Consider the following 15,392-nt stretch of genomic DNA (forward strand, 5'->3'; position numbering starts at 1 on the left):
TTAAATCCAGTTATGTTCCCCACATAACGCTGCGTTCGTTGTGTCATTACATCTGTTTTTATCTGCTCCTGCGTATTCGATGTCATGGAACTGGAACGCAGGAGCGGAATAATAGTCTGGATGTCCTGTTTAGTTTTTCTGACCAAGCCTTGAATTCTGTGTAACCAAGGAAACTTTGGACGAGATATGAGGGAATGTTTGAAGAATCCTACTGAAACAAAGCTGCTATTTGCTCTCGTGAGAACTGCATTTCTTGGTTAAAGATCTTTACAAAGTGATTTGAAAGACAAGGATGGTTCTACTCTCCGCAGTGGGACCTGTAGGAGTGTTTCTCTCCTCCCTATGAGAGCTTGTTTCTTTGGGATCGGATGTGAAGAACGACTACAGTCCTCTGGAAGATCTCAAGTGACTGATGTTCCAGTTTATGTGACTTGACCCCAACTTCCACTACGCCAGTCACCCTCCTCCCATGTCCACCAACACACAGAAGGGTATTCATGTTACAAGAGTGTCTGACTGATTAGAAGGGGAGCAAATCAATTTGTGACTCATTATTCTGCACCTTAAAATGGAAGATAACCTAAAAGACAGCAGGACAATGTGTGATTCTGTTTACCTGTATAGAAAGAAATGTCTTATAGACTTGTATGGATAAAATATAGTACACTGAATCTATGGCATGATGTTTGTTTTTAGGGTCTGAGTGTCCAACTTTGTCAGATTGTTGGAAGCAAATTTTTGAGTTCCTCCCAAATAACAAACACTGCATTCTCTTGCTTTTTATTTTGTAAAGATTGTTTTATTGTTTTTTTTTTTTACACAGATCATAGTAGTTAACTATGTCAATTGTTCCCCTTCAAAAGATTTAAGAAGCAACAGATGTAATGCGTTTTGATAATAAAATAATCACAATGGTAATGTATTTTGAAAAAAAATGTTTGTAACATTTTATTTGAGGCAATTACTGCAGTCTGAGTCAGCAGAGATTGGAAGTTAATCTAAAGCCTTAGATGAATAAATCTATGCATAATTTGTACACCTACAGTTATTACACAGAACAGTTTTGCTAAGCTTCATTGTTCATAAAATCTTTTTGACCACTTTTTTATCAAATGTTTTAGTGTTTTGCCTTTTGATTTGAAAGCTAAACTAAACTAAATTGAGATATATAAACCTTTATATGGTGGAATTGTTGCTCTATGGCAGTTTAATATATAAACCGTCTGCATCCATCGTATTCTTAGACAAGTGTCCGCTATGCAAGCTCTCTCCTCATCACATTTTTAATAACTAAATGTAGGTGATCAATGATGACACAGCGACTATAGTAACGGTCATTACTACCTTTGTCCACCAGAGGGAAAACTGAGCTGCATGTAAGTGGAGGTTCAAATGATGGTGGTATTTACTCATGCTTAGCTAACGCTTATTAGTGTGCAGTCGGGTAAAATAAAACTAAGTCACACTCACCTGATACGCTAAACATACACAACATGAAGATTTGTTTACTACAATTAGTGGGCTGTTACATGTAAATTGACAGCTTTAAGCATCATTAAGATCAATCAGTTTCATACTATAGCGTTAGAGATCACTAAGTAATTTTTACAAACTAATGTAACCATACTTAGTAGTGAAATTAGTGAACAAGCTGGAAACAGCATAACCAGAAATAGAACCAGGACCAGCAGAACCACTAGCAGAACCAGAATGGTCTACCAGACCATCAAAATGCTGGAAAACCAGGAATAATGTAATTGTGTTTGACAGAACTATTGTATGTGTGGTGAAGAAAAACCCAGTTCTAACATCTAAATCTTTGCCACAGTTCACACTCAAGGAACAAATGATCAGGGTGAATACAGAAGGTTTATCACAAATTAGTGCTGACTGTGATCAGAACACAAGTATGGACAAAGGAAGGACCTGCATCTGATCTGAAGCTGCCACTCAAGCCTGGTGGAGGTTAGAGATGTTCAACTCGAGACCTCCCACTCGACTCAGCGTCGATCTTTTGAAGCGGAAGTGTCGTCAAGCAGAATCTCGAGCGCGTTCCGAATCACGTGACCAATGAGAGCGAGAGGTGTCGATACGTCACGTGACTGCCGAGCGGTTTATGTGCAGTTTGAACGGACGGTTGTCTAAAACTACATTTTGACAAGTCGCAATTCCAATACAAATATCTTTATTAGTCAGACATCAGTGCCGTGCAAACGGCTCTTCTCCAAAGCTGGAGAGGTGGTGAGAATGTGATTAAAGTCATGTTCTGTGGAAAAATAAAATGAAATAAACGAAACAAGACTTAATATAAATTAGTAAAATCTTCTGTGATGACAGTTGCCTGTATCTAACTGACACGTGTTTCACATGTTGACAACTCAGCTGAGAGCAAATATGAAACACAAATATATAGAAATCTGATAAAACTCCAGCTTTTTGACAATTCAGCAAGAATCCAACCTGAAAAAAATTATTCATCATTGTTAGTTTGCCCACATAGTTTCAGCACCTGAAATTTCTATTTAAACATAGAATGTGTTTAGAAGGAAGCGCATGTGTCGGGATGCATCCGCCTAAAGGAATCCCTGAGCGTTTGCCGTTCATCGTCAAATTCATCTATAATTATCTCATATTGGAAAATAAGGTGTCGTTTTGATTGAATTTTACAATTAAGTGAAAGTGTATTAATAAAATAATTTCAAATAATAAGTTCATTTAGATTTTTACATTATTATACCTGTCCACTTTATCGACTGTATCTAAAAATATCAATTTTAAATGTACATGAAGATGTGAAATAATACTATATAACATACAATGGCTTAAATTATATAATTGTATATATTAAGTCATCAAATCAGCTGTCAGCTGAATTCGTCAATTAGGTTGCCTGTAGGGTTTTTTTTTGTTCTGTCCAGCAGTTTAGCAAGCTGCATATCTTACGCTGAATGCCATATTGCAACCAGCTGCTGAAACCAAGCAGATCTGTTAAGTAAACAATCAAAGCAAAATAAATAAGAAGCAGGATATACCTTAGACTAACACATTCATAACTAAACATCTGTTGTACTGTGGTTTACCTTGGAGATTAATACTAATACCGATAATAGTGTTAAGGTGTGTGCACATACTCATACAAACATATACATATCATTTACATACATATGTGCATTGTTATACATATCCCATACTACTTAATAAAAGTCATAACGTACAACACCACAATTTCCATATTCACACATTATGGATATTGGTAGTGATAAGTATCAGTAATACTTACAGTTGGATTTGGAAAGTGTCCCACTACAAGGTTAGTAAGGCTGTAGCTTGATATTATTCACCCAAAGGGTGAGGCAGACGTTGGTGCATGAACAATGCCACCTGTGGAAGCCAGGGTGATGTGAGGGGCCCATCCAACAAGCAGAGGAAAGAATCCTAGCAGCCAGGGAGCCCACACATCTTCAGTTCCAGGAGGGCAGGTGTTGCGACCCAAGCCGCCCACACAGAGCCCCCCAGGCAGAGCTGCAGCAGCCACAGAGACAGCACCCGAGGCCAGAGTGGGCCACCGGGGGTCAACGCTGTCCACCCCATGAGAACCAGGGGCAAACACTCCCCCCGGTGGGAGGGTCGGCCTGAAAGAGTGGAGCCCGAGGACCCACGGTCTGTAGGGAACCCACCAAGAGATGCCCCCGCGCCCAGCGTGGGGCCCACCCTCAGTCCACCACCCCTACACGAGCGGAGCAGGGCTGACCTCATCCCCTGGCGCCACAGCGGCCTGCAGCACAAGGCCAGCAATTAGTGGGGGTCAGCAGAAAAGAGACCACCCAGGCTATGGGGTGCCAAATGTAAAAGGAGCACCTATAACTAGTTTTCTCACATTTAACTAAATGACACAACATGTTTTCTCACATTTAGTTAAATGTGCAAAAGTCTAAATGTAAATGTTAAATGTAAATGTTAAATGCTAAATGTTAAATGTAAATGTTAAATGTAAATGTTAAATGCTAAATGTTAAATGTAAATGTTAAATGTAAATGTTAAATGTTAAATGTTAAATGTTAAATGTTAAATGTAAATGTAAATGTTAAATGTTAAATGTAAATGTTAAATGTTGGCCGAGTGTAAAACTGAATATTCATGAATGGGCAAGTAGACTCTACCCCTACCCTCAAACAGCGCTGGTCTCAGATCAGAGACACGAACTCAATCACCTCAAACTGTGCGCGCAAACCCCGCCCATTGATAGCTGTTAACATTTAACATTTACATTTAACATTTAACATTTACATTTAACATTTATATTTAACATTTAACATTTATATTTACCATTTAACATTTACATTTATATTTAACATTTACATTTAGACTTTTGCACATTTAACTAAATGTGAGAAAACATGTTGTGTCATTTAGTAAAATGTGAGAAAACTAGTTATAGGTGCTACTTTTACATTTGGCACCCCATACCAGGCAGACGATCATCGTACCCGGGCGGAAAACCGGACCCCCCACACTCCAACCGCACCACACGCATACAAACTCACACAAAGACAGACGCATACACCCACATGTACACATGTACAACACACATCATCACACACACACCATAAACTCTCTCACAACAAACTAGTCAGTCATACGTGAACCAATGCACTCCCAGATACATTCTCGCTCCCACACCATTTCGCTCGATCACATTCGTGGGAAGGGTAGGTCTCCGGCCTGCCGTCCATGTGGCCCCAGGCAGGGACCGCAGCTCCTCCCGAGCTCCGCCCAACCCCCCCAAGCCGGGGGAGGCAGAGGGCAGCAGAAAAGGTACCCCAGAACCCTGCAACCCAGCTTGGTGGGCGAGGCCACAACTGGCCTCAGCCCCAGGCCCCAGTGAAAGAGCCCACCCCCGGCCCTAAATGTTTGTGTATGTGGCTAAGTATGAGGAACTTGAATTGGAGATAGCCAATTCTCCGAGGGGTCCAGCAGACAGAGCCATCAATGGGAAGGCTCTGTCTACTGGCCCCCCCGGAAGGAGCCCCCAGATTCCTGGACAAGTGTGTATGACTAATGCAATTAAAACTGCAGAGCATCCCACTTGGAAGGGACAGAACCACTTCCCAGTAGCCCCGGTCCCTCCATCAGCAGGACGCAGACCTAAGTGGATGAATGCGGAGAAATGTAGCAGAGCAGAGCACCAGGGTCCGCAGAGTCAGGTTCCCGACTGGCTCTGCTACCCATCCCACCGCCCCCCACAACCCCCAGCCAGGAAGAGACAGCCGAGACCCAGGGACCGCAGTACTACTGCCCAGGCGCCACACGCAGCACAGCCAGAGCCATCCTCACCCTTCTTTCACACTTACCCATTCTCTCGCTCAAGTATGCCCATGCTCGCCCCGTGTAGTGTGACACTCAAACCCACACACATACTCTGTGGTAGTACATTGAGCGCCAACCTCCGCCCAGGGCCCAATGAAGGTTGAAGCCTGAGTAGTCCGCCAACCCCCCCTGCAACAGGCCCGAGCAGTCACCAGAGGGCGTCGGACCGCTAGGGCAGGCAGCGCCCCACCCGAGCAGGGCCAGCGCCCCAGAGGAGAGACACCCCTCCGGGCACAGGCAGGCACCCCCGGAGGGAGTCCCCCGGGCGCAGGTCACCCAGGTCTCCACCCCCAGGTCCGCCCCCCGCACACCGGCAGGGAGGCCCGCCTCCGCTCCCCGGAGACAGACACACGCCAACCCTCAAAATGGCCCTACTCCGGCACAGGACCGCCGGTCTCCGCAGCCACCACACCCCCGAAGCAGGGGACCCATGCGGCCAGCCCAGAGTCCACCAGTCCCGTTGTCCTGGTTCCTTAGGTAGGCAGGCACCCCCAACCACCAGTCACCCCCCCCCACCACTGTGCCAGACATGACGCAGTACCCCCACGCATCCTTACCTGGAAATGGAATCAATCAGGAGTATAGTTTTCGTCATTGATTTGATGAAGCAGAAGCCTGTAGGGATTTTTAAGGTCCAGCAGGTGTCAGTATTCAGTATCGGCACAGTATCAATACAGTTTGTACATGTGTCGAAACGCTTCATGACGCCTCATCTACCCATCACTACTAACAGTCTGCAACATAAACATATTATGAAAAATACCTTTAATGATTTAGTCCTGGGACACATTTAATATTGTACCAATGCTTTTATTGTATTGTATTGTATTGTATTGTATGTCTGGAGACACAGCAATTGTTGCCTGGTAAAAATGTAAATAACCTATTTACAACCTCCCTGTTTTGCCTATGTTAAACAAACATCTCCATCCATTCATGTTGTTAAGGGCTCTGTGGGCTAAAGGTTAATCCGAGCTGTTACTAGGTGAGTAAACAATAGCCATCACAGGACAAGTTACATTCAGCCATTATCTTTAGTGTCATTACGTTCTTGGGTTGGAAACTATCATACTCCGCCAGATGATCTCAGAGGACTGTGCTACCACTGTTAGATCTGTTATTAGAGATTGTGACTTTATGATCTAAAACATCCCCTCTGACCAAACAGCCTGTGGTTATGGTCTCAAAATGTCAAATATACAAATTTATGTATCTACTTTCATTTTTTTTTAAGATATGCCGAGTAAATAAGAAAGAAGGAGGCGTGAGGCCACTCTCCCCCAGCACAACTGGAACCACTGAGCTCTCATGCGAGACGCCGTCGCCATTTAAAGAGACGACGGTCACGTGTTGCTGTTGACATCCTGTTTACCGGCTGTTGTACTTTTGGGCACCATTCGCACATTTCGTACCTCGCTGCTGGTACTTCACATATGCTGGATCAACGTTGTGCAGCATCAGTGTTCCTTCTATAGTTTTTAATTTCATGGCCGTGTTTTTTAGGGGGATATGAAGACGTGACACCGAAGGACCGTGAGCAGGCCTCGGAGGAAACCGGACCTTTCCTGGTTGCACCTGACGGGACTTTGGTTGCTTGTGCCGAGCGTCGTGCATCACGTCTTGTGCAAGAAAGAAACACGAACAGAGCAGCAGTCCTGTGGTGCCGGACTTCACAGACGGAGTCTCAAAAATGGTCCTTCTGGTTTGTGTTAGAGAAGCAGCTGCTGTCATCCGCTAGTGAGCCGCGCTAGCTGCGGTGCTGCGCGAAGCGTCTGGTCGAAGCGTGGAGCAGCTCGTCGGTGCCCTGAATCCAGAAAAGCTCCGCGGCTCCGGCCCCCTGAAACGGCCAGCCAGGAAGAAGCTGGCGGGGAGGGGATGGCCAGGTCGCCCCCCCTGCTCCGAGGGACGAAGCTCTGCGGTGTTTGAAGGAGGTCGCGTTCGGATTGAGGCCACGGCCGGAGCTCGAGGCGCCATGATGGCCGCCTCCCCCTCCGCGGCCAGCGGCGTCTCAGCCGCCGGGCTGCCGGTCAGAAAGAGCGAGGACATAGCGGACTTGATAGATTTATTCTCCAGGACTCAGTACAGAGCGAAAGAAGTTGGTCCACGGGTACGTTTCTACTTGTGTGAAGGATACTATGACCTCAAGACAAGTTCAAGCTTTCAGGATGTGTCAGGAAATGCGAGTAACAACTCTGTTCCTTGGTTTATTTGTATTGACGCAGAAGTTGTGCGTCGTGTTCATTTTCACACATTAGTTACCTTGGTGCATGTTGTTGCTGCTTCCTTTTTAAACACAGTTAATGTTTTTTTTCTCCAGCTGAAAACAAATGTGTAAACTTCTCAGTTAGGCTCTTGATAACAAAAGTCAGTAGGTTATGGGTAATTCAAATAAATTTTAAAACAAGTAGGGGAATTATAGCTTCTGACTTTTTTTTAAATAAAAAAGCTTAATCAGCTTTGTTTTGTTGTAATCTTGAACTAATTATACACATTATCCTAAAGGAGACACATAATAATTTGTAGGACCACATCAGACTTTACATAAACAGTAGGTTGCTGCTATCACAACTGTGTTGATCTTCATTTATATTCAACCCAAGGAACCAACTGGGTTTAAATCATATTTCATATTTTGAATCGAATTCTCTTTAAAGTAATTTTACCCTTTAATAATAACTGATGCAATTTAAAGATGCTGATGTGAAGTGGGTCTCTTTTCATAAGCCAATAATCTCAAAAATACTTGCCTTGAGCATCTTAAGAATAACACTAAACTTTTTTTTTCTTTTCTTTAGGTGGAAGTGATAGAGAATCGCTGTCTGGAGTTATTTGCCAGAGATTACAAGTATAGTGTCATACAGAACTCCAATGGAGAAGTGTGTGGCCATTATCCTCGGCAGATCGTTTTCCTGGAGTATGAATGTACAGATATCGAGAAGGACAGGTACCTCCTCACTGGTCGGCCAGTCCATCTCTTGGTTACTTGTTTGTTTGTGTCGCTCATCTTATCATCTGCACCTTATTGTGATGCAGGGAGCAAGGGTCAGCCTGGTCTTCAGCCTCCGTGAACCCATTAAGCTAGAAGGGTGAAGTGACTGTTCTGTCAGAATTAGGAAATGCAGCAATGACTCATTAAATCCTCATTTCTCACTGATGATTAATGCACTTGAACTATTTCCAGCAGGGTTCTGGAAAAAGAGGCACATTTAAAATAGTACAAACTCTGCCCATTTGTCCTCACAGCGTCATGTTTCTGTTAATGTTCTGCAGTATTCATCAGTTTAAAATAAGATTTTAATTCTTTAGGACATGATGTATATTTTTAAAGTATTTGGCAGCGTAGATGGTGGTTAATGTCTACCATCTCAGTTTGATCTGAATTTACGAGCAGGAAATTGCATGACGGGCAAGTGTTTTTTGAAGCAGCCGTATTCAGCTTAATTTACACACAATGCAAGGATTGTCGGCCTTCATGAGGAGAGTAATGTGTGTAGCAATAAAAGTCAGTCGACTGCCAGTCAGCTAGGATTGATAATTGCTCCCAAAGAGAAATTAAATTGATTGATAATCGGTCGGCTTTTAAAGGCATCTGCAGATGAGTTAGTGATGCTTTAAATTATGAGAGTTTTGAGTTGGATCATTTACATACTGGGTAAATAATTGTCAAAGAATTGGCACAGAGGATTTATTCAAGGAAATATAAACATCTCCTCATTATCATCGCAGTGAAAAAATAAATCTTAGATTGATGATACAAAGTCTGAAAATTGACAGTATTGTCAATTTGTGTGATGCATTGGATGAGAAATTAAACTTGTTTAGTCATCTGCCAGTGATGCATATCATTCATACTTGTGGTAAGTTGTTGATGACATTTGAATATTCAGTGTAACTTATTAATTTAATCAAGGCTGAAGGACTCACTTGAGGTTTTGTGCATATTTGCAGGTATGAAAGCACAGTCCAGGTGGGTAAGCTCCAGGACCTGGTGAGCCGCAGTAAGCTGGCTCGCTGCAGAGGGAGATTTGTTTGTCCCGTCATACTCTACAACGGCAAGGTACTGCTACACCACAACCCTTTTTGCCACTGAAAAGTGTCAAAAAATACAAAACAAATCTTTGCTCTGGTTTTCGATGAAGGACAATGGAATCGACTAGAGCAGAGCTGATTAGTGGACAGAGTTAAAATGAATTAATATGAAATTGTTCTGAACATCATATCGTGCAATCAAGTAAAGTTTCTGAATTTATAGTAGAATTACAAATGTGAATATTTTTCACTATTTTATTCAATAACAATTCATCAAGTTTTTGTTTGGGAGTTACTCTTCTGTTCTACTAGGGCTGTTCTGGGCCCATGATTATTATTAGAATCTTGTATCAACAAAATACAGAAGGACTAACTTTTGGAATGAGGCTCACTTCCAAAAATCCAAGGTGATAGTAGATGGGGCCAACAGGGACCCACAAAACACAAAACCAAACAACCAGAGGAAGGTGATGGCTTATAAATGATGCAGCCTTTACATAAGTCAACAACCAAAGCTTTTTTTTTTTTTTCGTGCCTGCAGCATATTTGCCGGTCATCCACACTGGCAGGCTGGGGTGAGCTGTATGGACGAACAGGCTACAACTATATCTTCTCAGGTACAACACACAGAGACACATAACATTCTGTGCTAGAGCAGTAATGTTAAGTGCTGAACTTTGTTGGTTTGCAATTGTACAACAACCAGCATAATGTTGGTAGGAGATTGTTTTGGTGAGTTTGATTCATTTTGGCATTTAACTTCATTGCTTTTCTCTAAATTCCTTTTTTTAGGGGGCAGTGATGACACGTGGACAGGGTCAGCGGAGGTTCCAGAGGATGACAATGCAGTCAGGTAAGAAAATTACTTCAGCTGTATTAAACCGATAAATAATGTTTTGGGTTAGAGAGACACGCACGCTACCCTGTATGCCCTGCACATAAGGCACAGGTGAATCAGTTGTTGTTGATAATGATGATAATAATAATGACGACGCCGATGATAATAATAAAAAATAACTAGAAAAAGTAATTTCTCGAGAAATTACGTGGGAGAGCTGATCTGCTGCCGCAACGATGACAAACGCTGATTAAGCTGCTGACGTCAAAAAGTTGACTACGGCAAAACGATGAAAACGAGAAAACGAGAAAATGATGACAAAGATTAAAACGATGACAAAAGATGGCGATTAAAAAGATGATGATTAAGAAGATGACCAAGGTCATACTATGACAATATTAAAGAGATGACAATGATTCAAAAGTTGACCAACGTAAAAAGATGTCAAAGATTAAAAAGTTGACCAGAGTGCATTGTTGAAAATCATAAATAAGTTGACTATCTTTTTGATTTGAAGAAAGTATTTGTAAATAATTACCTAACTGTGTAATAGTTTAATAACTAGTAGAAATTTACCAGTCAGAAACGAAAATCTTGCCATTTAAGGTAATAAATTACATTGGTGCTTTTATTTTGAAAGGATTTAGAGGTTGTGTGTGGGCAATTACTAAACTATAAAATAGTCATTAGATAGTCATAATTTATCATTCAATAGCAAGAATAGCCCTATTAAAGTAAAAGATTTAGATTTAGCCCTTTCAGAATAAAAGCACCCTAATAAGTTTGAGTGGCTATTTACTGAACTCTAAAGTAGTCTCATTAACGATTAATTAGTATTCAGAACCACAAACTTTCTAATCAATCTTGCCATTAAAGGTAATAAATTGTAATTGGTGCTTTTATTTTGAAAGGATTTAGAGGAAATGTGTGGGGGTAATAGCGTAACTGTCAATTTGTCTTTAAATAATCATAATTACCCATTCAAAGGCAAAAACAGTGCAGTTAAAGCTAATAATTGGCATTGGTGCTTTTATTTTGAAAGGATTCAGAGGAAGCATGTGTGGGTAATTACTAAACTGTTAATCTATCTTTAAAAAGTCATAATTATTCATCTAAAAGCAGAAATACTGCTATTAAAGCTAATTATTTGGCTTGGTGCTTTTATTTTGAAAGGATTTAGAGGAAGTGCGTGCTTAATCACTACACAATCCAATAGTGTGGTTGACTAATCAGTAACAAGCATGGAACTGCTCTGTACACTGAGCATCAGCAGTTTGACCTGTCAGTCAAATCTGCTGCTGCGCCGTCGCCATGGAGACAAAAGGCGGGAAAATCAGGCTCACTCTGCTCTGTAAAAGCAGAGTTTCACCCTGTATAAACAGGCTTGTTCCAGCTAAACCATGACAGTTATCACAAAAATTATTTCATTTTACGAGTCCCAAGGCTTCAATGAGCAAATGGTGTGAATTTTATGTTTGAGGACAAAAGCTTGTAGCCTCAGTGGCAATTTCAAAATATGTCTCCTCTGTTTTTCTCCCCAGACGTCTGCCAAAAATTATCATTAGAGTCTATGGGAGAATTTCGGGATCTCTCTGCGCTTTGAGGTTGATAGCGACTAAAGTATAGGTCTGAGGGTATATCCAGACACATCATTAGAAAGAAGATAATTATGACTACGATTTAGTGAAATAATTACGTTGATAGAGTAGAAATTGTGGCTGTAGTGACAAGTTAGAGACAGAAGTTCTGTCTTAAAGCGCACCTTCTCACTGTAGCTGTGACATCACGCACTCTAGCAGACGCAATACACACTAATGGAAAAGCTGAAAATTTAACAAATACCACACGATATTTAAACGCTCACAAGTCGAAAACTATAAAAGATACGAGGACGCTGATTTACACGGAGAACGTTGAAAGATGATAGACGCTTTTGACCTTGAAATGACGTTTCTACGCCAAAGTATGACGATGATAGACGCTGATGAAAAGAGGCAAGTTGACAAAAAGTTGAACGATGATTCCCATAGACGACCATTATAAAAAAACGACGAAAAACGTTGAATAACGTTAAAAGTTGAAAAGCTGAAAACGTAAAAAGTAATAGCCCCCATCTCCTAAAGACGACACACGTTTAGAAAGTTGAACGGCGATTCTACGACAAAGCGTTGAGACGATGAAAGCGACCGAAAAACGGGGCGAAATAATAATAATAACTAGAAAAAGTAATTTCTCGAGAAATTACGTGGGAGAGCTGATCTGCTGCCGCAACGATGACAAACGCTGATTAAGCTGCTGACGTCAAAAAGTTGACTACGGCAAAACGATGAAAACGATGAAAACGAGAAAACGTTGACAAAGATTAAAACGATGACAAAAGATGGCGATGAAAAAGATGATGATTAAAAAGATGACCAAGGTCATACTATGACAATATTAAAGAGATGACAATGATTCAAAAGTTGACCAAGGTTAAAAGATGTCAAAGATTAAAAGGTTGACCAATGTGCATTGTTGACAATCATAAATAAGCTGACTATCTTTTTGATTTGAAGAAAGTATTTGTAAACAATTACCTAACTGTGTAATATTTTTAAAAACTAGTAGAAATTTACCAGTCAGAAACAAAAATCTTGCCATTTAGGTAATAAATTACATTGGTGCTTTTATTTTGAAAGGATTTAGAGGTTGTGTGTGGGCGATTACTAAACTATAAAATAGTCATTAGATAGTCATAGTTTATCATTCAATAGCAAGAATAGCCCTATTAAAGCAAAAGATTTAGATTTAGCCCTTTCAGAATAAAAGCACCCTAATAAGTTTGAGTGGCTATTTACTGAACTCTAAAGTAGTCCCATTAACGATTGGTAAGTATTCAGAACCACAAATGTTTTTAATCAATCTTGCCATTAAAGGTAATAAATTGTAATTGGTGCTTTTATTTTGAAAGGATTTAGAGGAAATGTGTGGGGGTAATAGCATAACTGTCAATTAGTCTTTAATTACCCATTAATAATCATAATTACCCATTCAAAGGCAAAAACAGTGCAGTTAAAGCTAATAATTGGCATTGGTGCTTTTATTTTGAAAGGATGTAGAGGAAGCACGTGTGGGTAATTACTAAACTGTTAATCTATCTTTAAATAGTCATAATTACCCATCTAAAAGTTGAAATATTGCTATTAAAGCTAATTATTTGGCTTGGTGCTTTTATTTTGAAAGGATTTAGAGGAAGTGTGTGCTTAATTACTACACAATCCAATAGTGTAGTAATAAGCATGGAACTGCTGTCTACACTGAGCATCAGCAGTTTGACCTGTCAGTGAAATCTGCAGCTGCGCCGTCGCCATGGAGACGAAAGGCGGGAAAATCAGGCTCACTCTGCTCTGTAAAAGCAGAGTTTCACCCTGTATAAACAGGCTTGTTCCAGCTAAACCATGATAGTTATCACAAAAATTATTTCATTTTACGAGTCCCAAGGCTTCAATGAGCAAATGGTGTGAATTTTATGTTTGAGGATAAAAGCTTGTAGCCACAGTGGCAATTTCAAAATATGTCTCCTGTTTTTCTCCCCAGACGTCTGCCGAAAATTATCATTAGAGTCTATGGGAGAATTTCGGGATCTCTCTGCGCTTTGAGGTTGATAGCGACTAAAGTATAGGTCTGAGGGTATATCCAGACACATCATTAGAAAGAAGACAAGTATGACCACGATTTAGTGAAGTAATTATGTTGATAGAGTAAAAATTGTGGCTGTAGTGACGAGTTAGAGACAGAAGTTCTGTCTTAAAAAAGCGCACCTTCTCACTGTAGCTGTGACATCACGCACTCTAACTGACCCAATACACACTAATGGAAAAGCTGAAAATTTAACAAAAACCACACCATATTTAAACGCTCACAAGTCGAAAACTATAAAAGATACGAGGACGCTGATTTACACAGAGAACGCTGAAAGATGATAGACGCTTTTGACGTTGAAATGATGTTTCTACGCCAAAGTATGACGATGACAGAAGCTGACGAAAAGAGGCAAGTTGACAAAAAGTTGAACGATGATTCCCATAGACGACCATTATAAAAAAACGACGGAAAACGTTGAATAACGTTAAAAGTTGAAAAGCTGAAAACGTGAAAAGTAATAGCCCCCATCCCCTAAAGACGACACACGTTTAGAAAGTTGAACGGCGATTCTACGACAAAGCGTTGAGACGATGAAAGCGACCGAAAAACGGGGCGAAATAATAATAATAACTAGAAAAAGTAATTTCTCGAGAAATTACGTGGGAGAGCTGATCTGCTGCCGCAACGATGACAAACGCTGATTAAGCTGCTGACGTCAAAAAGTTGACTACGGCAAAACGATGAAAACGATGAAAACGAGAAAACGTTGACAAAGATTAAAACGATGACAAAAGATGGCGATGAAAAAGATGATGATTAAAAAGATGACCAAGGTCATACTATGACAATATTAAAGAGATGACAATGATTCAAAAGTTGACCAAGGTTAAAAGATGTCAAAGATTAAAAGGTTGACCAATGTGCATTGTTGACAATCATAAATAAGCTGACTATCTTTTTGATTTGAAGAAAGTATTTGTAAACAATTACCTAACTGTGTAATATTTTTAAAAACTAGTAGAAATTTACCAGTCAGAAACAAAAATCTTGCCATTTAGGTAATAAATTACATTGGTGCTTTTATTTTGAAAGGATTTAGAGGTTGTGTGTGGGCGATTACTAAACTATAAAATAGTCATTAGATAGTCATAGTTTATCATTCAATAGCAAGAATAGCCCTATTAAAGCAAAAGATTTAGATTTAGCCCTTTCAGAATAAAAGCACCCTAATAAGTTTGAGTGGCTATTTACTGAACTCTAAAGTAGTCCCATTAACGATTGGTAAGTATTCAGAACCACAAATGTTTTTAATCAATCTTGCCATTAAAGGTAATAAATTGTAATTGGTGCTTTTATTTTGAAAGGATTTAGAGGAAATGTGTGGGGGGTAATAGCATAACTGTCAATTAGTCTTTAATTACCCATTAATAATCATAATTACCCATTCAAAGGCAAAAAACAGTGCAGTTAAAGCTAATAATTGGCATTGGTGCTTTTATTTTGAAAGGATGTAGAGGAAGCACGTGTGGGTAAT

General features: G+C 40.4%; 1 protein-coding gene across 5 annotated transcripts in view; it reads left to right on the top strand.

Moving 5' to 3' along the window:
* The first annotated feature begins 6,251 nt into the window (after positions 1-6,251).
* Positions 6,252-15,392, top strand: part of mtmr14 (myotubularin related protein 14) — a 32,134-nt gene continuing 22,993 nt past the window's right edge. For 4 of the 5 annotated variants that reach the window (XM_029150766.3, XM_029150771.2, XM_029150770.2 and 1 more), the window contains exons 1-5: positions 6,252-7,474; positions 8,163-8,311; positions 9,316-9,424; positions 9,938-10,013; positions 10,189-10,249. In XM_029150766.3, the coding sequence (XP_029006599.1) occupies positions 7,340-7,474; positions 8,163-8,311; positions 9,316-9,424; positions 9,938-10,013; positions 10,189-10,249 (530 nt within the window). In that variant the 5' untranslated portion in view covers positions 6,252-7,339. The remainder of the gene's footprint in view (positions 7,475-8,162; positions 8,312-9,315; positions 9,425-9,937; positions 10,014-10,188; positions 10,250-15,392) is intronic. The other variant, XM_029150767.3, reaches the window with a different exon arrangement.

The sequence above is a fragment of the Betta splendens genome, chromosome 5 (assembly GCF_900634795.4).
Source record: "Betta splendens chromosome 5, fBetSpl5.4, whole genome shotgun sequence".
NCBI lineage: Eukaryota > Metazoa > Chordata > Actinopteri > Anabantiformes > Osphronemidae > Betta > Betta splendens.